Here is a 24,552-nt window from a genome sequence, read left to right as displayed (position 1 = left end):
CTGGCATGTTAGTGTCTCAAGAAATGAGACTCTCAGTACATCAGGTGTGATCAATTTTCAATGATTGGCACCACAGCTTGTAGATTCTTATGCCGCGTACACACGGCCGGACTTCACTACAGAAAAAGTCAGATGGGAGCTTTCGGTCGAACATTCCGACCGTGTCTATGCCCCATCTGACTTTTTCTGTTGGCATTTCCGACGGACTCAGATATAGAACATGTTCTAAATCTCTTAGTCGGAAATGCTGATGGAGTTTAGACCGTTCGCAAGTCCTGCCGTGTGTACGTGGCAAGTTTCACAAAGACCAAAAAAAAATACACTGGTTTGGGTTATTTTTACCAAATATCAGCAGCTAGCAGTATACATTTTGGCCAAAATTTCTGAAGAAAAATTACTAATTTGCTAAATTGTATAACAGAAACAAAGAAAAATGTTTTTTTTTTACAACATTTTCATTTTTTTTTTTTTTATTTATAGCACAAAAAATAAAAACCCAGTAGTGATTAAATACCACCAAAAGAAAGCTCTGTTTGTGTGAAAAAAAGGATGCAAATTACATATGGGTATAGAGTTGTATGACTGAGTAATTGCCATTCAAATGTGAGAGTAGCTGAAAATTGGTCTGGACAGGAGGGGGATATAAGTGCCCAGTAGGCAAGTGGTTAAAAGAAATGGAAGTATTAAATCATCTGCAGGGAGTACTGCTTTGTTGCCCACAGCTGACATTAGTTTCTCCAATGGTACTTCAGAACAATTATCAAAATCATTATTATTTGACATCTCTGTAAATTGCCTGCAGAGGAACATATTTACTCAAACACTCTGGCCATATTTACATGTGTGGCCTGTTTAGTATTCTGAGCAGCTTTAGGTTGTTTTCTGGAAATCTCCAAATTTTTCTCACTGGGTCTTTTGGCTGCCTATCCAGGCAGAGCTGTATTGTGAGGATGAGGTTTCAGCTAAGCCCCTAACCTTTCTGCTGCTCCTTTCCCTTCCAAATTCGCTGTACTCTCATTAAGGTGCAGGCTCAAGGGGATTGCCAGGCAGGCCATAGGCTGTCCTCTCTTCCTGCCGCCCTGTGCTCAGGCCTAGCGTGCCAGCCTTCTGCAACTTTCATGTGAGCTTCAGTGGCAGCTTCTTGGATCCTGTTCTGCCGTTGGGGCTGACAGTGGAGGAAAAGTAGCTGCCTGAAGATACAGGAACCCAAAGCCAAGGCAAAACAAACCCTAGATGTCACAGGCACAAGGTATGACAGCAGCTTATCTGAATGGGTCTCCCACCTACTTCTTTTTAACTTCTTTTGGGGAAGCTCAGGAAAGCATGTCCGGGCAAGGATAGGGCAGTACTGCCTCACAGGATGGCGGAGACTGTGCTACACAAGAGAATAGGACCCAGAACAGTCAGTGTTCAGGGGAATGCTGACATCCATCACTCCCCAGCTGTCATATCCCATACTGATATCAATCCCTCTCATGTCCCTGCTGCCACACATCCCTTCCTTAGCCACCTTACTCCTTATCACAGACATTCCTGCTCAGAAGTCTTCTCCCCAACCATGCTGGCACACATCCCTTCCTGGCCACCTCATGACCCTGCTGATGAACATCTTCCTTGGCCAACCCATAGAGAGGCTTCCCAACCTGCCGTATCTCCCATCCCCCATCACACACCCCATTCACTAATAGAATATCGAAGAAATCCCACAGGAAAGATAATAACACGCCTGAATGAAAAAAGTACAGAAACTCTTCAAAGTGGTGTTCCGGCCGAAATTATACTTTTTAAATAAAAATACCCCTATAATACACAAGCTTAATGTATTCTATTAAAGTTAGTCTGTAAACTAAGGTCTATTTTGTTAGTTTATAGCAGTAGTTTGTTATTTTATAAACTTACAGCAGGCCGTGGCCATCTTAAGTGTGGGCATCTGAAGCCAGACTGTATTTCTTCCTGGATCTCATCCTTGCAGATCTCGCACATGCTCAGTGCAGCACAAGCAGTGTAATAGGTTTCAGGTCAGGTTTCCATAGCAACGGAAGTGTCAGAGGAAGTTGCCGCCCCTTCCCAGAAGGCATTGAAAACAGGAAATGATGCGATGGGCCGCGGGAGGAGGAAGTGAAAAATGAATACAGCAGATATACAGTAAGTGCTGAGAAAAAAAATTAAAAAAATATCCAATTCGTTTACAGTGCACAGTTTAGTGAGGGATGCTGAAGAGTTGTAAAAGTGGGTGGAACTCCACTTTAAGTGAGCCTACACATTCAAGCTGTGCATATTCTTAAAAAGCAATGTAAGAGCTATAAAGCAAGCCCTCTGACTTCTGTACCTAAATAGACATTGGAACAACTTTTATCCTCAAATATTGTAGCACTGAAGTTGTTTAAGTCCCTCTTATACCAGCTGAGCTCACCATGCTCCCCTTTTCAGAGCACTTGCTCTATGTTTTCATCAGAGATTACAAAGATGGGCATCCTCTTGCCTTAGGAATGGCATGGTCAAGTGAATGCCATCCTTTCCAGAGAAAACTACTTTTCAACATTGACTGTGCCTTCAAAGATTTGAAGAACTTTGAGACTGATGGTTATCCACTCCAGGTCTAGCCCCTCTGTCAATGGTAATACATTGCATGAACAATTTCATGACACAAATTCATGTGCCCCAACTACACTGCATGATTATGTTTCCGAGGTGAATATACTTACTTTGTCTATGTCAAGTAGAGGGAAAGAAGTTACCTGGGCAATAAAGAATTCCTTGTATTAAATGTGAAAACTGTGCGCTTTCATTTGTTTTGCTTGGTTATGTTTTGTATGAAGTGAAGTACAGAGTAGCCACTCAAGTCCCTTACAGAAACACCTTTAGGCTTTGATGCGAGTTACACAGGCATTCCCTGAAATCGCGTCAAAGTTGGGGTAGTGTGAAAGGGGCCTTAAGCAACATTATAAATTGATTCATTGTGGGCTGTATCATTTCTTTCTAATTTGTTGATACCTCTGTACTTGAGCAATAATCCATTTTGGATGTTTACCGAGATTATATATTTGACCCTACCCACCTTTGCTTTGTACTTATGACACAGAGACCACAAATATTGTACTGTAGCTTTAATTGTATGTGTATGTTAGGTTTGAAAAATACAATAAAAATTTGTTTGCAAAAAAAAAAAAAAAAAGATTACAAAGGCTGGAAGGCTACTGAGTCACTTCTAGGAGGGGGAGCAGAATGAGATGCTTTTCAGAAAACATTTCCTTTAATGGAAAACCTCCTCCCATCTGAATGAAATTTGTAACATAAAGAGTGGTAGTATATAGCAGGCACCATGAATTGCTAGCTTCAATCTTTACTTCACTTCCCTGCCACCCTACCCACCTTGGGAGTCCCTTAAAAACGTTGTACTCCTGGTATGCAGGACACTTGACCACTCTCCTTGTTTCTCACAAGGCAGTACTAAATTCCTAAACAGAAAATCTCCAGGCCAGAGTCAGGGCACAGAAGGAGGGGGTTATGCCAAGCCTCCCAAAGCGTCTACAGGATTTGCGTTAGCTTGATGGTGGATTAGCATAACTAAGAAACATGGGAAAGGCAAAAGCAGCCACCTGAAGGTTGATATACTGTTTGCTTTTTTGGTTTAATATTCTTACTCTTTTTCATTTTCCCACAAGGTTCCACAGATTTTACAAAATGCTAATGATTCCAAAGACCAAATCAACTGTGTAGTGACAACAACTACTGATTTTCATCAGAGTCCTAAAATTACAGATAAACAAACTGAAGACTCACTAACTGGAATACAAGGAGGTATAAAATAATAATATTTCTTAGTTATTGGTAACATCATTTCAAGTTGTGCCAGCTTGGAAATCTGAAATATATCCTTACTATATAAAAAAAAATACTAGAAAAACAGACTATGAGAACTAGGCCAGTCAGATATTATGCACTGTCCTTTGCAAAGTTTTAGAACAGAGCCTTTCATTCGACAATGCAACAAAAGTCTTGCTCATTCTTCTTATAACACATGCTGCCAATGTGTACATCAAGCAAAATAGTGCCCAACACATCAAGTTATGATTTGTCATTGTCAGATGTCAAGTTGAAGCTAAGCAAAATGCAGGGCACACACTTTTTCAAGTGCTGCTTCACTCAGAAGTTTAAGAGAAGGTGGCTGCTGCTCAACCATCGCATCATTTAAATCAGATGGGCATGCTATATGTATGCCTACTATGTATGATTTATCTACAGAAAAACTTGATTAAACAGACTTTACTGGTAAATATGAGAAGACACGTAAGAAATGACTTTAAAAGCTTGTATGTATTGCGTTACAAACAAAAGATTAAAATCAAAGAATTTTAGCGTGGTTCAACCTGAATCTCTCAATCAATGTCACAATACAACATTTTCAATGTATGCACTAATCACATAACTTATAGTCATGCAAGATATGCTATGGAACAAGATGTATATTTTACATTAGGCAATGATGTGTCTTTTTGCCTAGCCAGGTTCAACTCTCTCGCTGGATCCCAATATGAACCAGGTGTCCATGTACCAGAGTAACCAGCACTGGACTTCCACTGACCCCCGACCCTGAAGGAATTGCCCAATGGGAGATACCCTTCAATTAGAAAAATACATCTTTCAGCATAGGGGTAGCTTCAGCAAATTTGATAAGTTGTGGGCTCCCTGGTTGGACACACCCGGCCTTGCACCAACAGACCTTATTTTGAATTGTCTGCTAATTGGCAGGGCATGATAGTATCTCTGGTGGGAAGGAACCTAAGGGCAATGGAGTATATGTATTTGCTTTCCTATGTACCTGTTTGTTGGTTTCAATTTTCTCTGTTCTGTGAGGGTTGATTGTTACACTCTGTTATTTTACAGATGAAATGCATTGGTAATTCCAGAACAGTTTGTTTAACATGTTGCATATGTTGTGGATTATGTAATGCTGGCACAATCTAATTAATAAAACGGAAAATTTATATCAAATACTTACCGTAATTTTCCTTTCCTGATAGGCTCCATGGCAGCATACGTGTGGGTAGGCCCCGCCTCCATAACTACCCAATAGGACCCCTCTCCCATAAATCTTTGCTCTAGGCTGATATCCATGTTCCGTAACTAGCCTACTCCAGACATTTGGGAGGGACTCCTGCTGCCATGGAGCCTATCAGGAAAGGAAAATTACGGTAAGTATTTGATATAAATTTTCCGTTTTCCTGACAGGCTCCATGGCAGCATACGTGTGGGAAATAACTCGCCAAACACACCCGGGTGGGCAAAAATGTTTGAGCAAAGAAACCAAATTTTATTTAACATTGCCAACCGACAATACTTGTAAACCAAAATTAATGGATGACAGAGCAGCAGGTTCAACACAGTAGTGAGAGACAAATGTGTTAATAGAAGACCAAGAAGCTGCTCTACAAATGATTTCAGGTGCGACATGCTGAGAAGCTGCCCAAGAGGTCGAGATACTCCGGGTCGAATGAGCCGTTACTGCCTCTGGAGGAACCAAGCCCTTTGCCTTGTATGCCCTCTGAATGGTCTGCACAATCCAAGAAGAAATTGATCTGACCGAAGCTCGCATTCCCTTGTTTTTACCATGGAGAAGGACGAAAATAAATTCTGTTTGTCTGAACAGAGCCGTGACCTCCAGGTATTGTTTTAGAGTGTGGCCTACATCAAGTGGATGAACATCCTGATTATCTGTTGTTTTAAAAGTAGGAAGAAGTACAATCTCTTGGTTTTCATGAAAGACTGAGGTCACTTTCGGGGTGTGACCCTAACATTGGAATCAACACTGCTCTGTCTGGAAAAAAGGTCAGAAAAGGCTCTTCTGAACCTAAATTTCTAATTTCTGACATTCTTTTGGCCGAAGTCACAGCTACTAAGAAAGTGGTCTTGAGCGTGAGGTCTCTCGTGAAAAGAGGTTTGTCAGGATCTGATCCGAGATTGGAGAGAAAATCCAAGACAAGAGGGAGGTCCCATTTGGGGAACCTAGGTCTTCTTTGAGGTCTATGCCTGATGGCTCCTTTAAAGAACTGAGGGACCAAAGCATGATTTGCCCATGAAACTCCTGTGAAGGCTGAGATGGCTGACACTTGAACTCTTAGTGAGCTGACTGCTAAAGACAAGTCAAGTCCTGATTGAACAAAACTCAATATGTCTTGTACTGCTGGAGAGCTACAAGGATTCGACCTGGAAGACATATGATCAGTAAATCTAGACCATATACGCTCATATATCCTATTCGTACTATTCCTTCCGGCACTGAGAAGGGTTGAAATAGCTTCTTCAGGACAACCTAGAGCTTTGAGCCTCCCCCTCTCAAGAACCACACCCTGAGGTGAAGGCAGGATGGACACGGGTGTAACGTCGTGCCTTGAGACAGTAGATCCGGCCTGAGGTAGGGGAACTGGGTCTTGATAGCTGAGGAGTGATAACAGAGGGAACCAAGGCCTGTTGGGCCAGAAAGGAATCACTGCCATGATCTCCACCTTCTCTGTTCTGAGCCTCCGGAGAAATTGAAGAATCACCGGTACCGGCGGGAAGGCATAGGCCTTCTGAAACCTCCACTGATCCGAGAGAGCATCTATCCCATATGCTTGAGGATCTCTGAACCTCGAATAATATTTGGGCATTTTGTGATTGCATGGGGAAGCAAACAGATCAACCTCTGGAGACACTCCCAGGGTCAGAAGCCACTCGAACACCCCTCTGTGGAGAGACCACTCGTTGTTGTCAATTTGAACACGCAAAAGGAAGTCTGCCTGTACATTCTGAATCCCTGGAATGTAAACCGCAGAGATGTTGGACAAGTTCTTCTGAGCCCAGCTCATTATTGGCTCTTCTTCCTGTATCAGGAACCAACTGTGAGTTCCACCTTGCTTCTTTATGTAAGCCACCGCGGTTGTATTGTCCAACCTTAACATTACTGATGAATTCATTATTAGATGGCGAAATGACAGGAGTGCCTGAAAGGCGGCCCTCAGCTCCAGTATGTTGGAGACAATCCCTCGGGAAGGGGAATTCCATCTGCCCTGAGCCACATCTGAAAGGCAGTGAGCGCCCCATCCCCGATTGCTTGCATCCGATGTTATTGTGATCCATGAGATGGGAATGATTGAATGGTGATTGCGCAGGTTTTTCCTTGAAGCCACCCAAGGAGAGACGTTCTCATGTTTGGAGTAATGTGTATGTGCTGGATTTGGCTGGAAGAATCCCTTTGTTGAAGGAACCCTTTTTGGAAGGGCCGTGTATGCCATTGGGCCCACTTCACCATAGGAATGGTGGCTGTCATTGTGCCAATTACTTTCAGGCATTGGAGAGCAGAGAGATGAGATGACGCAAGGGCTGCGTGTATTCTGTCTCGGATCACTCCAATCTTCTCCTCTGGAAGGGAGATGGTGCCTTCCATTGTGTTGAAGTGAGCCCCTAGAAACACAAGGGATTGTGTTGGCTCTAGATGGCTCTTCTCCAGATTCAGGAGCCACCCAAATTCTTGCAGGGTGGAAATGACTAAGCTCTTGTGCTCTAAAAGTTGGTCTTTATTTTGAGCTAAGAGAAGTAAGTCGTCTAGATAGTGGTGGAGACGAACCCCTTTGACACGAAGAAGACCCACAACAGACAATAGGACCTTGGAAAAGACCCGAGGTGACGTCCTTAGACTGAAGGATAGACGCGTGAATTGCAGATGTTGACCGCCTACCGCAAAGCGTAGGAACTGTTGGAAGTCCATTTCCACTGGCACGTGAAAGTAGGCATCTTTTAGATCGATTGAAATCAACCAGTCTCCCAGATGTACAGACTGTTGAATTGTAATTAAGGATTCCATTTTGAACTTTTCCTTTCGGATAAAGGAATTGAGATGATTTAAGTCTATGACTGGTCTCCATGTACCGTTTTTCTTTTGTATCATGAACAGAGGAGAATACATGCCTTTGCCTCGTTCGTTTTCTGGAACAGGGATGGCTGCGCCTTGATCCAATAAACAATTCACGTAGATTAACAGGACCTGCTTTTTCTCTTCTGAACCTGGAAGAGATGTAGGAACAAATCTGAGTCTTGGGGTGTTGTTGAAGACCCACTTGTGACCAGAGGAGACCGTCTTGATGGTCCAGTAATCCGGATTGAGGCCACCGAGACATGCCTGATGTGGCGAAGACGAGCCCCCACCTGGCATGCCTGAGCGGGCCCAATCTCAAAAGGACTTAGTGGAGTCCTGGTTGCCAGAGGAACCACCTTTTGTAGGTTTTTTAAAAGAGGACTGCCTGGATTTCCAGGACCTTGAAAACTCCCGACCAGGCCTGTAGCTGCGTGCTTCCCTAGCGCGATCAGAATTTTGTCTTCTAGGAAAATTGTGTTTCTGATTTTGTAGGCGTCGGTCTTGAGGGAGGTAACCAGACTTACCCCCTTTGGCCTGGGTTATGGCACTATCAAGCTTGTTGCCAAATAATGAAGTTCCTTCAAAAGGAATTCGGCACCAAGCTTGTTTGGAATCCAGATCCGCCAACCATGGACGGAGCCATAAGGCACGACGTGCTGAAGCAGCTGCCAACATAACCTGGGACATCAGGCGGATGACATCAATAGAGGCCTCCCCAAGAAAAGCCAACGCCAGCCTGATCTCCTGGATAGGAGAATCTTTAGCTGTTTCAACAGAGATACCTCTTAGGAACTCATCCACATTATCAGACCAAGATTCTAAAGCTTTGGATACTGCAGCTATCGCAAGTACTGGCTTGCATGCCATTCCTGACGTCAGGTAAATCCTTTTTAGATCTGAATCAATTCGTCTTTCCAGAGGATCTTTAAAAGATAGTGTCTTCTAAGGGAAGAGTTACATATCTTGCTAGTCTCATCAGTGCTACATCCACCAAAGGAGCTGACTCAAGGTGTTTTACTTCCTCTTCCTTAAAAGGATACAGTTTCAAGACTTTTGATTGCATGGAACTCTTTTTGTCCATCTTGCTCCATTCCTCAGATATGATATTGCCCAGCTCAGAGATGAAAGGAAAATATTGTCACTCTTTATTGAGCTGCTTAAAAACAATTCCTCTGTTTTGGGGGGGAAGTAACAGGGTCTTCCCACTTCAAAGCCTCTCTTACTGCTTTCACCAAAGAAGGGACTAAAGCATATTCAAACCCCACACCAGGATCTTCCAGATCTGATTCGCTGTCTGAAATAGGAGCAGAATGGCGACTTGGCTGGGAAGACTCCCATGTCTCATGTACTAAACCTTCTCCCACTGGAGGGCATAATGGGTCTGATGGGGAATCACGGGGTTGTTGAGCCTCTCTTTCCTGTAAAGATTCTTTCACAACCCGTCTCACCATATATTCTAAACGCTGGTCTGTACCATCCCTCTCATCTGCGGCTTTAGAGAAGCAGTGATCACAGAGAGATTTGTCTACTGGAACAGGCATCCTGCACCCCCAGCATGATTTTTCTGATCTCTTGCTAGAGTGAGATGAAGGGGGGTGAGAAGGATTTTTACTGCGCTGTTCAGATCTGGAAGGAGATTTATGATGGCTAGACCTGGAGGAAGATTGCCGGTGGTGTGATTTTGATGATCCACTTCCTTTATGGGAACTATGGTGTGGATCAGACCTAGAAGGGCTGTAAGGAAAGAAGCACAGAAGAGATAGAGACAGGAATCATCTAGTGTCCTAAAATCTAACTCTCAATCCTTGTACAGGTAGAAAAGCATAACTGCAAACATACCTGCTACAAGCGGGCTGGCCACTAGGGGGCAGTGAGGAGTCCATGGTGTCAACACAATAGGAAACTGCAGAGACAGATTCACACATCAGCTGGCTGACAAAAGACCTCAACCCCCAGACAATAGAACTTGTCTTACCTTGAACCGCCAAGATATTTGCCCCGGGAAGTCGCTGTATCCCCCACGAACATTCCCGAGCTCTGTAAGCTTTTCACATTTTTAAAAGTGGCGCCCGTGACGTCATTGACGACGTCAGACGCGAGACGCTCGCGCGTATGCGCGAACCAAGCCTCGACTTCATATCGAGTCAGCGCATGCGCAGAGCACACGCCGGTTCCTGGAAGTAATGGAGAGAGCGGCTGCTGGAATGCAGAAAGCGTCAGCACCGACTAGGACACCAGTGATGAGGGAGAAACACACAGGAAAAAGGTACAAACAGTACATAAACACTGCTGCCATGTGTATACGAGTATAAAAACTTACCCCTCCACCTACGATCACCTGGTCCGAGGATACACACACACACCGGACTTGGCAGCAGATAATGGTTGCCTGGAACATTAGGCAAACAGACCGTGCGCACATAGATGAACCAACCCCAATCTTCAGCGCTACTCTGCTATACACTCCATACCCTGCTTAACAGTCAGGGCCTATCGGAGGAATAAAATTGGCACTCGGCTGATTCGATCGTAGGGAGGTTTATCTTCAGGTAGGAGAACCAACACCTGGTCCTACGGAGGAGGACAAAAAAGGAACATGGATAGCAGCCTAAAGCAAAGATTTATGGGAGAGGGGTCCTATTGGGTAGTTATGAGTTATGGAGGTGGGGCCTACCCACACGTATGCTGCCATGGAGCCTGTCAGGAAAACTTTATTTGAGAGGATCTCAAGATGAGGTCCTAAAGAAGCTATACATGAGAAACATGTTGGCCTCGTGGATCTAGCATGACTATAAGTGATTAGTGCATACATTGATTGCAACATTGATTGAGAGATTCAGGTTGAACTACACTGAAATGCTTTAATTTTTTTAGGTTTTGTAACACAATAAATGCAAGCTTTTTAAGGTTATTTCTTATGTGTCTTCCCATATATACCAGTAAAGAGTGTTTAATTAAGTTTTCCTGTAGATTTCAATGTTAGGATGTGGTACAAGTGGTGGTGGTTACCGTATATGCCATTTTTGATTTTTATAAATATTTAAATCAGAGGTTTGCTTTTAACTAAATTAAATCCACTATCCACCGTAAGTTAAACTGCAGTAATCCCCCATCCCAACTGCTTATTTTGCTCCATATGGCTTCTATGGCCTCCTCCAGGGTTTACAGCTTGTCTGATGAAGTTCCTTTCAGCACTGGCCACAAGATCTCTACTCTGAAATTATTCAAGTCAATAGGAAAATTGAAGAAGAGAACTTTGTCAGATAGGTAAACACTGGAGAAGTGTGCAGCAGTGTTATGGAAGTAAGTAAGCAGCTAAAATGTATGTGTTTGTGGGTGTGTGCGCATGTGTGTGAGTGTATGTGTGTGGAGGGGAGGGCAGGGAAGGGGTGTTGGTGTTTAGCTTGGAGGGGGTTAATTAGTGAAAGTTTAGTTGAAAGTTGACTTCTCACGACCTGCTACTTGAATGGAATCCTAGATGTATTAAACAGAAAAACAAAGAGAGAGGAGCGCCTCTAAGTTAAAGTGCTTTATTCCATGTATAAAAGAAAAAGTAGCCACTTACATGTCAGAAAAAAACGAAGCTCTACACAGGTAGAAGTCTATCGAAATGATATAGCTGTAAGTATGTAACAGAGTCCCCAAGAGTGTCTCTGATCTAACTGCAGTGACAGCGGAGGACCGAGATGGACACAGCCGATCCTGACACTTGAGAAAGAAGCGCACATGCGCATCACGGACTTTGTGCATGCTCTGAAACGCGTTGTGTTCCCCTCACCAGCTGAGGTCACACGCAGGTTCCACGAGATACTTGTTCCCCTTCCTGCAGGATTGGCTGTGTCCGTCTTGGTCCTCCGCTGTCACTGCAGTTAGATCAGAGACACTCTTGGGGACTCTGCTACATACTTACAGCTACATTATTTCGATAGACATCTACCTGTGTAGAGCTTCATTTTTTTTCTGACATGTAAGTGGCTACTTTTTCTTTTATACATGGAATAAAGCACTTTAACTCAGAGGCGCTTCTATCTCTTTGTTTTTCTCCTTGATGACTCTGAGCTGACTTCACTCCTGGGAAGAGCAGCCCTTCGTTGATAGTGCTACATCGCTTTGATTTATCCAGCAAGTCATTTACCACTACCATTTATTGGACATTTTTAATATTATGGACTTCCTTTTGTGCCTGAATATATATATATATATATATATATATATATATATATATATATATATAGTTCACTCCCCCAATTTTTTAAAGGTATTCATTGCCTGTTTGTTTGACATTACATTGGTAATTCCGAGCGCCAGTTTTTTGAGTTTTTTTTTTTTTTAAGATGTATTAAACAGGTTTCCTTTGTGCCTAGAACATGCATTATTTTTTCCCAAACGAAAACCACATCTGGGCCAGTTCACAAAAGAACGAAGTGCGAGAAAAAGGCATTGGCCTTACAATCTGTTGTAGGTGCCAATGTAATATTAACTGTACCTCAAACACAGATCACAAACACAGTGCATTTGTGGGCACCAAATAGAATGGTACTGCAGTACTATGCGATTTGGTGTGGCACATTTTTTAAAGTATTGCATGCAATACGTTTTCTTCATTCTGATGTGATTTGCAGCCTGTTAAAATGAATAGGCTGCAAAACTACACAGCAGGAGAATGTACAGGAAGCAGAAAGGAAAGTGGCACGCATTCCTGTACAATTCTGGTTTAAACTGGCGCTAACAGAATTTAATTTGTTTGAAAAAAAATTTCCATCCTGTCCCTTTTACATTTTTTTAAGAAATGCAAGGAAATGAAGTCAAATTGCTCTGCAAACCCAGTTGAAAAATCCAAACATTTTAAACAAAATTGTCATAGATCTTTTCTATTATCAGTTCAATCCTCCAATGAGCTGTATTTAAGATATCAATTTATTGCCCAATATTGATTTTACGTTGAATCAAATTTTGGTAATCAAACTCATAAGTGATAGATTGCTTCTGACAATTCCTGGTGATTATATATACAGTTTCTTGTGAATGGAAAGTTGAAATTGACTGAAAATTGCCACATGTATAGCTAGCTTGAGACTCCTGAGGCTAAAGCCAGAGAACCAGTTAATAGAATCACAATGTTTGTTGTTTGTAACTGTTAATTTGGCTCATTTAGGTTATGTAAACATAACACATTTGTATGTATCCATAACGGTTGTGATTGTAATAATAAGCTTCTATGTTGCTTTAACTTAAAAGAAAAGTATGTTTTTTTTTGGCTAATCATACTTACCTAGGTGGATGCAGCATCAGACCAATGCTGCAGCTGTCCCCCGCCGTCTCTGCACTAAGAACTGAGCCACCGAACATTGCCGATGGCTCGGTTCTCACTTCTCCCTGAGCAGGGCGATGCTTTGTTTCTCCATGTTCATTGGAGCGCTGAGCTGTGGAGGGGCGGGGAGCGGCCGTCTCAGCGGCTTGCTGAGACACTGAGACTGTCATCAGTCAAGGCAGCTGGCGGATCCAGACTTGGGAAGTCGGGATGGCACGCTGCCTCAACTGATAGCAGTGACATCAGCGGAGAGCGGCCTTAAAACCACTCTCCACTGAAAACGGGTCACAGGAGTGCAAAACGAATTGCACTCCTGTGACCCTTGGGAGAAGCCCAGCCTAAAAAGCTCAGGCTGGACTTCTCCTTTAACTTAACTATAATGTTGTCTTTTGTGCTTCAAATTGTGTTTGTCAGAGAAGAACATATACAGAAATCAAACAATTCAGCCTATGTATTTTTTATTTGCAGAAGGTGGTCTTCAGACATGTAAACCGGCATCCATAGTTGATAGACAATCACAAAACACTGAAGATTTGCAGCTCCTAACAGAAGGAGAGAGGATGTCCAGAATGCTATTGGAACAAGCCCAGCAGCTGAAAAATAAAGTAATCCCAATTTTTTTTCTATCTGTTGTTCCATGAAAACTAATGAACATACAGAGCACTTGGGTCCTTTACACTATTTGTGTTACAGTCAAGTCTGAAATTTGTTGTAAACTATATTAGTAATTCTAGCAGTCCCCTCATAGGAGTCGTAGTATTAAAAGTGGCTGTAAACTCTCTATCCTAACTTCAGGTAATTTTAATCATCATTACTATAGCTACCGATTGCTGCCTGTCTGATTTTCCTTACTTTTTTCTTCTTCTCGTGTTCTGTCCTGTAGTGTTTCATGAGATCACTAGCGTATGCGCTTACCGGCTCTCAAGTCACGGCACGCTCTGTGTGCCATTCCCACTTTAACATAATGCTGTGGCATTAGCAGAATTCCGCTCTCTGTGATATAGCTGAGAAGACACGCAAGACTTGCCAGTGAGGAATGTCACACGAGCAGTAAACCAGGGCAACCCATAGACTTGTAAGCATACGATCGCACATGCGTGAGGTTTTGACAAGGGAACCCAAGGAAGGGCGCAGGGTACTCACTAAACAATACCTAAGATAAACCCTGCCGATTCCCGGAAGTAGCAATAATTAAAAAAGATTTAAAAAAAAAGTAACAAGTATTTTTATATCCTTTAACTGGGCAATGACTGTAAATACTGTACCATGTTACATAGAATGAAACAAGCAGTTTAAAATGCAGAGTTTACTTCCTCTTTAAGGTCTTGGCCCCGCAGCCAGGCACACAATCACTTCTTTGGCTCAATGAACAGTCTAGGGGTATGCTTTTCTGATGCTTTATTGTAGAACTTGAACTAAGATAGGTTCAGGGTAACTGTGGGATATTCCAGTAACCCTTAGTAGAAATTTGATGACACTAAACTTTCCTCTCTAAAGATATGAGCAAAGTCCTTCCAAGTAAATGGTAGACTGAGCTTTGTAGTAGTAACTTAAGAATGTTAAACTCTCTCTTAGGCATCTGAGAAGAGTTCTTGCACAAGCAGTTAATGGACTGAGCTCTTCAGGACACCGGACATAATGTCCCCTTTGAACAAAACTGACTCTAGCACAAGAGGAATGGCATTAGCGCATAGTCTTAAGCATCTCTCACACCAGCCTTTACTCACTAGCGTACTTGGACAATTGGTTGCATCCTTCTAATATCTTCCAGACACTTTTTCTAGTGATACCAGACTAGATCCCAGACAAAAAGTCAGTCAGTCAGTCAGCTTCAGCAGACTTTCAGTAGAATAGGCCCTCAGCTATCCTAGCTGAGACCTCAATGAATTGTGAACACATGGCAGGCTTGCCTAGGCGCAAACAGCTCCCCCAGGCTGTGATCTTCTCCTCAGGGACAAGACTCTTCTGCTTCAAGTCTCATGGTATTTATACACACTCCTAGACACCATATGGGCACCTGTCCTAAGGGATTGGCCAGGGCCTCATAAATATTCAGCTGCTGATTAGACTCTCTCAGCCCACTATCTCCCGGAACATTTCCAAACAGATGGGGAAGCAGTAAGCCCTGCAGTCAGAAAAACACAGAACAGACCTGAATAATCACATGCAGCTACACTTATTACAGTGAGCCCAGAACAAAATTTACCTAACCTAGCACCTATCTAGGAGGGTGCTACATAATTATTGCTATGTTTAAAGAAAACACATTAGCCCTAAAAAGGTTTTTAAAGTTAAAATGCAAACCTCTGCTTAACAGCAGGCACCAAAGGTTGTCTGCCATTGCCTGGCAGCCAATGCTCTATGCGCTAGACATCTGTGATCTTGGAAACCCAGCTAAGCTGCACCTACCTATCATCTAACTATCCAAAGATAGTGCCTCAAAAAGAAATAATAATACTATTATTAGATAGTTGGGTATGTATGACTTAGCTTGGGCGTTGTAGCACTTACCTCTGTAAATTGAGATTTTATATTTATAGTAGTAATAGAGCCTTGTGGTGCCTGCTCTTGGGCATGGCATTTTTTATTATCTGGTTGTTTTAAAAATAATTTGGAGGAATGCCGTTGGCCACCAAAAGCAAAGTCACTAACTGGAAACACACTGTTTCTGGTTTCTGCTCACCCCCTAACCTCTCTACTACTATTTTCCCTTCTACCTCTAAGGCTACATCTTGCTCTCGGTGCAGCAACTCTGCTCTTGCTTTCAGGTGAAGGCTGCAGGCACAGTCAGACAGATCATGGGATGTCCCATCTATTTTACCCCCCCCCAGGCTTAGCATGCTCCTGCAGCATTTATGTGTGCTCCCATGGCAGGAAGAATAGCTTAAAGGCAGGGAGCCTTGGGAACAGTGGGCAGCAGAAGAGCCAGCACAGCTTATTGTCCCTGTTCTGACACTGTGGCAGCCCGATGGGGGGGTGGGGGGAGAAGAAGGAGTAGGGACAGCAGGTGCCTGGAGATATTGTAATCCAAAGTCAGGACAGAATATGTCCTAAATGTCATAGGGACAAGGTCTGCCAGCAGATCACCTGACTGTGGCCTCCAGGAAGAGCAGGGGTAGTGCTGCCTCATGGCATGGTGGAGAATGTCCTGCGAAAGAGAACAGGACCTACAGATAGGATACAGGGGAATGCTGACATTCATCACTCCCCAGCTACCATAACCCCCGCTGACATCCATCCCTCTCCTGCCCCCTCAATTCCCTCCTGCTACATATTCCACCTCACTCCCCATCACAGACATTCTTCCTTAGATTTGCCCCTCTCCTGTTGACAAACATTCTTCTCTCGGGCACCTCAGAGATATATATATATATACACACACACACACACACACACATATACAGTTCCTTTAAACATGTAAAGGAATATATAGGCTGCCATAGTTATCTAGCTGTCTTTGGCTTAGAATACTTAAGTCACTTACCTGGAACAAACATAAAGCAGTAAACTCCTGATCTGCAAAAAAAGTCGTTATCTTAAAAAAGTGCCAAGGCCAAACATTAACATGACAGCAGGCAGCTACCATTTTCAGCAGGGAAGATCAGAAGTGCCCACCTACATATTTCTATGAGAACGGGTTTAAAGACTTGGCTATAATATTTGCCCCTGTATCAAAACATGCAGGAATATAAATACATGTGCTAACACATATAAACAAACTTGCAGAAGTTGAAATTGAGAGAGTTGTTCCAGTTTTTCCAGTATTATCCTACTAAATATTTATAGGTTGGGCTGTTCAATGGTCACACCTGGGTTCCACCTAATCAGCTTCTCAGGTAGTTCTATTATTAGGAGGTATGGAGTGTGTTTTGTGCATGAATGCAAAGCTGTTTGACTAGGTTTACAAAGCACCATAAAATTTAATAAACACATTCTTTGATTACAACTTGTTTTATTCTAAAAGTAAGGTGTTTGCTTCGTTTCAGATATTTGCAGTCAATGTTAGTGTTTAAAAGTCCTCATTTCTCTCCAGGTTGAACGTTTTTCTGATTGTATTTTTGCGAAGTCATTATCCACAAAGGAAGAATTACTGGTAACATGTAGACAGTTTTTTTGTTTGTTTGGCTTGCTGTGATATTATAATCTTTTGGTTTTCTGCGCAAGATGCATGACCTACATGAATTAATTTTAGCTGTATCTGGGTACATTTATAAAGTGGAGAATGATTACTGAATGTTCCCCCCCCCAACAAGTCCCACCATCTTCTGGGTCCCAGTGGCAATCCATGCTGGAACTGCCAGCTGTCCAGCACTAAGCCCAGAAACCGATCAATTCAGCAAGCTTATTACGAAAAGCACAGTGGAATGCACCATGGAATGGAATGCTACTTTACCTGTGATGTCACGGAACTTGCTGTCAGTTCGGGGGCTTCAACAACAGATCACTGCAGTATAATTGATTTGTTGCTGCAGAGGTGAATGATAAACAAATCAATAAAATTAGCTTTTATCTGACCTGTTGTCGTTGAATGCACAGGTCACGGATGAGGAAATTGAATTGACCATTAAATCCCTACCATCTCACAAGGCCCCGGGCTCGGACGTATTTCCTTATGAATACTATAAGACGTTTCTTCCCATACTGCTTCCACATATGCGCAAACTATTTAATGCTTTTCTTCAGGACACCCCCATACCCCCAGACATGCAGCATTCCTTTATCATTTTAATTCCTAAACCGGACAAGAACCCTGCGCTAATTATAGACCCATCGCCTTACTGAATTCTGACCTTAAAATTTTTACCAAACTACTCTCCAGTCGCCTCAATCTGATTCTTCCCTCACTGGTCCACAAAGGCAAGCAGGCGACAATACCAGAAAAGTTATAGATCTGGTGGAAGTGGCAAACAGGGAAAACCTGGCGTCCTTGCTACTAAGCTTGAATGCAGAGAAAGCTTTTGATCGTTTGGGGTGGCCTTTCCTGTTCGCCACACTACAACATATGGGATTTCGGGGCCCCTTTTTACAAGCAGACACCTCTACTCCAACCCCTCCTCTCAAGTTAGGACCCCCTTTGCACTCTCTACATCTTTTTCAGTGGCAAATGGTACCAGACAGGGGTGTCCACTCTCACCCCTGCTATTTGCGCTCTGTGTCGAACCCCTGGCCGCATCTATCCGGAACAACCCGGATGTTCGGGGGATTTCGGTTCGGGGTAGAGAGTTTAAAATTTCCCTCTTTGCCGATGACGTTATACTCACATTGACCCAGCCCCATATTACCCTTCCAATTTTGCATACAGAATTAGATCGCTTCCATGCTCTTTCAGGTTATAAAATTAACGCGTCAAAGTCAGAAGCACTGCCAATTAATATCCCTGAAGCAGAGGTCACACTCTTAAAATCCAACTTTCCTTTCACTTGGAAATCGACCACCCTGAAGTACTTGGGAACCTACATCACCTCCAAATTCAACACTCTGTACCATGAAAACTCCCCCCCCCCTCTTCCGCTCCATTAGATCCTCATTGCTCCAATAAAAAAAACACCATATCTCCCTATTAGGACGAATCGCTTCAATTAAAATGACCATCCTCCTGAAGCTTCTGTATCTCTTTCAAACACTGCCCATACCAGTTCCAAACAAACACCTGAAAAAACTCCAGTCTGACCTACTCCATTATGTTTGGAATTACAAAAGGCACAGGGTACCGAAATCGGTGTTGATGGCATCCCATAGAGAGGGGGGCTTAGCGTTCCCCAACATTATCAAATACTATCAAGCAGCTCAGCTGCGAGCAGTTGCCTCGTGGTTTACCCACAAATCATATAATAAATGGACAGAAATTGAAAAACTATGGCTAGCTCCCATACACCCGAATAATCTACTGTGGAGTGCGGATGCAGACATAGCCCCTGATCGTATGCTAGGTCCCATGTCCCAACTGAGACTGATGTGGCGTACACTGGCTCACTCTCATGGACTGTTATCAGATAAATCACTTCTGACTTCTTTTATCTGTAATCCTAAAGTGCCAGATAGCCTCACTTACCAGATGTCACATCTTTGGACATCCCGGAACTTATTCCATTTTGGGAACCTGGTGGACCCCAGGACACGAAAACTATTGTCGTTTTCTGACCTACAGAACAAATATGAACTTCCCAGACAGGTATTCTATGGGTACTTACAAATCCGACATTATGCACTCACTATAGCTCCTAACCTGCAATCCCCCCCCCCCCATCCCCATTTGAAACTATAATTTTGGAAGGTAATGCACAGAAGGGACTCATATCGGGTATATATAAGATTCTTAATGCATTTTCCCTAGAAGGGCAAGGCAAATATTCTTATATGACTAAATTGGAGAGGATCCTCAATGAGGATCCTCAATGAGGAAATCCCTATAACACAATCCATTGAGGATCCTCAATGAGGAAATCCCTATAACACAATGACAGACGATATGGTCCCAAGCTGCAAAGAGCTCAATATGCACATTATATAAAGAAAATTATATAAAATTCTCCTACTCTGGTACATGACCCCAGAGGTGCTCTACGCTATTTTCCCCACTAGTTAATAGATGCTGGCGATGCCAGGGAGCAAAGGGCACCTTTCTACACATATATTGGAGTTGCCCAATACTAACTCCTTACTGGACCACGGTCCAGCAGTTACTAGCTCACCTCCTAGAAACACAGGTCCAGGCGTCCCCAAAATTCTGTTAGGCTTATCGGCACTTAAGCTCCCTACCCCATACAAGAAACTAGTACGTCATGTACTAACAGAAGCGCGCTGCCTCGTAGCCTTACACTGGAAACGCACTACCCCACCCTCTGCTGAGGATCTTTATTCCAGAATTAAGGATGTAGAACTAATGGAGAAAATGACGGCCAGAATACAAGACAGATTGGAGGCACATAACAGGGTCTGAGGGCTATGGCATCTCCGGGAGGACCCACCATGATCAGGTAACACCATCACTTGAATGACTTCTATACCCCCTCTATCCCTTTCTTTTTCTATTACCCCCCTCTATTCTTCTATACTGCATACTCCTGTGACTTGTATAGTTACAGATAATAAAGTTACAGTTTTGCAACAGTATCACCGTTACATACATGCCAATAGAATCGATAAAAGTTAGATACTAAACTACCATTGGCAATTAGCAATGTTTCGGTATTTGTGAGTAGATGATTGGCATCAGAAATGTATATGATAACTTACACTTGTGTTTTGTCCTTACGCTTCTATATAAAGTACCGCAAATACGAATGATAATAATAAAATGTTATTTGAGAAAATTAGCTTTTATATAAATAAACATTATATATATATATATATATATATATATATATATATATATATATATATATATTCAAATTAGCTTTACAATAAGATGACAAGGTAAGCAACTTGATAACAAAAAAATGTCCTGCATGCACCATAATATCTGGGGGGGGGAGCTCATTTTCACTTTAAAACTTATCATTAAATCTCACGTATGTGATATCCATTCAGGCACAAGAACTTGTCAGTTGTATTTTGGGGTAAATATTTGAGAAAGTGCAAAGTATGCAAAAAACTATATTAAAAAATAAAAATTTCCTGACAGACTCCATGGCAGCCTACGTGTGGGGTTAACCCCGCCTCCTCTCCAATGCTATAGGACCCCCTACCCTATAAGAATGAGCTCACCTGTACAGACTGTGTTCCTTTTTTGTCCTCCTCCATGGACCTACATCACAATTGTTCCTGTTGGCGTCCGGTCGGATTGTTCCAGAATCTAGCATACCATGGTACGGTGTGGCTCAGGGCCCAGCTATGAGCGGGCGAGTAGCTTTCATGGCACTAAAATACCCCACTCGTGGAGGGTGGATGCCTCATTATGCTTGAAGGTGGACGCATCATCGGCTGGCAAGGTCTGCAAATTTTTTACTTCTTCCATGGCAGTCGTTTCTTTGTATATACTATTATGTTGTTTGTCTCCCGGTTCTCCGCGGTACTCCCCGGTACCTCTGTGTCCCCTCATGGCATTCGGAACGCTTCTGCGTTCCAGGCCGCTGCGGTGCTTCCGGGTAGCGGCCGCCGCAGTCGTTCTGCGCGTGCGCGGGGCCTTCGTGAGAACGAGGCTTGGCTCGCGCATACGCGGAGTGGCGAATCTTCCGGCGGCCGCACAGGCACCGTATGGCTGTCTCCCACGGCGCAGGCGCGTGGTGGAGGAGCGGTGACGTCACTCAGGCGGGGGACTTGATTGTCTGTCATCGCCTGTCAAGGACGGGATTTCCCGCAGACAGTAAGCGGCAACTTCCCCCAGCCTGGTCAGTGTTGGTCTAACTGAGTTTTCTCCCCTTAAGGGTAAAATTGATGATAAAATAAATAAAAATTTATAAACATATATGCTATATTGAAGAAAATATATAAAGATATAAAAGTGGACATTATACTTCTATGTACTCGTTCTTACTTTATACAGCATGTATCTACACTCCTGTTTGGATTGTGAGCAAAAAAAAAAAAAAAAATTTTATAAATAACATGTATATGTAAATATATATATATCTTATATAATATTTCCGGTTGGCTCGGTTTGTGTAGCATTTCCGGGTCATCTGTAGACCATCAGTGTCATGGTGACGTTCTGTCCAGCGGTTATGGATAGGTCACTGCCTTCATACAGCCAGCCCTTATGCACAAGGTGCGTGCAGGCAAGGGGAGGGGCCGAGGTTGAAGTCTCAAAGGATTGAGATTGCGTTTTGTCCCCCCCCCATTCTTTTTCAGCTCTTTTTGAAATCAGATGACAGAGACCTTGCCAGGCCACAACATTTACAAGAGGAGATGTCACCATTCCTCCTCCAACTAGAGGATATGTTGCCATTCCTCCTACAACTAGAGGAGACGTTGCCATTCCTCCTCCATCTAGAGGAGACGTTGCCATTCCTCCTCCATCCAGAGGAGATGTTGCCATTCCTCCTCCATCCAGAGGAGATGTTGCCATTCCTCCTCCATCCAGAGGAGATGTTGCCATTCCTCCTCCATCCAGAGGGGATGTTGCCATTCCTCCTCCATCCAGAGGAGATGTTGCCATTCCTCCTCCATCCAGAGGAGAGGTTGCCATTCCTCCTCCATCCAGAGGAGATGTTGCCATTCCTCCTCCATCCAGAGGAGAGGTTGCCATTCCTCCTGCATCCAGAGGAGATGTTGCCATTCCTCCTCCATCCAGGAGATGTTGCCATTCCTCCTCCATCCAGAGGAGATGTTGCCATTCCTCCTCCATCCAGAGGAGATGTTGCCATTCCTCCTCCATCTAGAGGAGATGTTGCCATTCCTCCTCCATCTAGAGGAGATGTTGCCATTCCTCCTCCATCCAGAGGAGAGGTTGCCATTCCTCCTCCATCCAGAGGAGATGTTGCCATTCCTCCTCCATCCAGAGGAGATGTTGCCATTCCTCCTCCATCTAGAGGAGATGTTGCCATTCCTCCTTCATCTAGAGGAGATGGTGCCATTCCTCCTCCAGTCACCGTACCCACCGCCCTATCAGCCGCTCGGATGGCAGAGCCTGCTGGAGATGTGGGACACGAGTCTCGGAAGGCGAGTCTGTATGTGTCCCCTGTTGTGCCTGGGCGGTTGGGGATAAGAAACAGAAAACAAGATTATGGAGGCTCTTGTGAAAGAGGTGAGGAAGCAATCCCTAGGAGATGGGAGACATCCCTCACATGGAGCCAGTTGTCCATTCCACCCGGCTCCTTGACTGGTATAGCCCGAGGGTTTCAGGTCCTTCCCAGTCCTACGCTGCTTCTCCGGATTCTTCTGACATCAAGTTGGAGGGGGATGAATGTGTCGGAAGCTCTGATGTCTCTCTGATTCCTTCACGAGTCAAAGCGATTTAAGGAAGCCCTTAAGTGAGTAGACCCTTCCTCCCCCCTAAGCATAGTAGTTCTTTAAGCACCTGGGGGAAGGGCGCTCTCTCTCTCTCTCTCTTTCTACTCCTCACGGATGAAAGGATGAGGAGTGCATCTAAGTGGACGAGAAAACTTCCACATCAAACTATACCTCCAGAGTGTATCCCTTCAAGTCAGAAGAAGTGGAGTGTCGGGGATACACTCCCCTTATAAATGCAGCGTTGTTGCGTCTGACATTACAGGTTGCTCTACCTTAGAAGATGCCGTGTCCTGCAGGACAGGCTCGAGAGAAGTCAGATCAAGATCTCAAGGAAGCTTACAGGTTTGCCAGTATGGCTTGTAACCCTGACCTAGCAGCTATGTCCAAAGGTTATGGAAGCCTGGACAGAGATTGCAGTCTTCGTACTCAGGGAGCTTCGGAAGAGTTCTCCAGAAGATTAGCAGTAAAGGAGCTGAAGCCGGCGACAATCTGCTTCACCTGTTGGCCTGGACTAAATGATCCTCGGTCATGGTTCAACGGGCCTTATAGTTACGTCTTCCCCAGATTAAGCGTCTGCTCGGTCAGAAGAATCCCCAGTACGGGAGGTGTTGAACGCTCGTGAGAAGCTTGTGTTTTAAGTCCCGGCTGGGTCTTCATAAAGAACTGGAGCAGAGTGCAAGCATCCTTCCGTAAAACCCGCTAAGAGTAGGGCGTCTGTTGGTCGGGAACCAGCCGAAACGTTTGGGTTACACCCGCCCACGGGTGCCTGGGCGGGGAGGCTCGTCTGCTCCTCTTCCGGCATGTCTGGGTGGCCTCCATCACTGGTTACTGGACTGTCAAGATGGTTTTATCGATCCACACATGGTCCTTCACTAATACCCCTTTCCCCAGATTTATTCCACTCTGCTAACTCAGTTGGAAGAGCAGGAGCAGGTGTTACTGTACACGCCCCGAGGGACGTAGAATTCCAGGGGTATACTTTCCTCTCTTCTCAAACACAAAGTAACAGTTTTGGTGTCTAGTATTAGATCTATCTTACCTATACAAGTATATAAAATTTGTAGATACGTTGGAAGGCTCTGTCGACCTTCTATACGGCCAGGACATTGGCTAATCCCAATTGACTTAAAAGATGTTACCTCTGGTTCCAAATTGGGCGAGACCATCTACAGTTCTTCTTCTTCCTTATCGGGCTGATGACCTCACACGTGTCTTCTTAAAATTTCTCCGGCCATAGTGGCCCTCATTTAAACGAGAGGGGTACGTCTTTATCACTATTTCGGTGTCCTCGCCTTGCTATCCTAACACAAAGACCAGTTGCTGGTTCTCAGGGAACTGGTTATCTCCACCCTGACCAGCTTCAGGTGGCTCCTAAAAAAAAAAAAAAAAAAAAGAGAACTACTGCCTCGACGGTCTTCACGACCCCTATGGTCAAGTGGTCTCTGCAGAGGTTATA

The 24,552-nt window shown here is 43.8% G+C and overlaps 1 protein-coding gene across 1 annotated transcript in view; it reads left to right on the top strand.

The window, feature by feature from the left end:
- AKNAD1 (AKNA domain containing 1) overlaps window positions 1–24,552 on the top strand; it is a 211,139-nt gene that overhangs the window by 11,208 nt on the left and 175,379 nt on the right. Inside the window, exons 2-3 of the mRNA XM_073592935.1 lie at window positions 3,666–3,801; window positions 13,674–13,810. Of these exons, the coding sequence (XP_073449036.1) occupies window positions 3,666–3,801; window positions 13,674–13,810 (273 nt within the window). The remainder of the gene's footprint in view (window positions 1–3,665; window positions 3,802–13,673; window positions 13,811–24,552) is intronic.

This window comes from Aquarana catesbeiana, linkage group LG07, assembly GCF_042186555.1.
Source record: "Aquarana catesbeiana isolate 2022-GZ linkage group LG07, ASM4218655v1, whole genome shotgun sequence".
NCBI classification, from domain to species: domain Eukaryota; kingdom Metazoa; phylum Chordata; class Amphibia; order Anura; family Ranidae; genus Aquarana; species Aquarana catesbeiana.
Note: the sequence above shows the minus strand (reverse complement) of the source record. Positions and strands in the feature narration are given on the sequence as shown.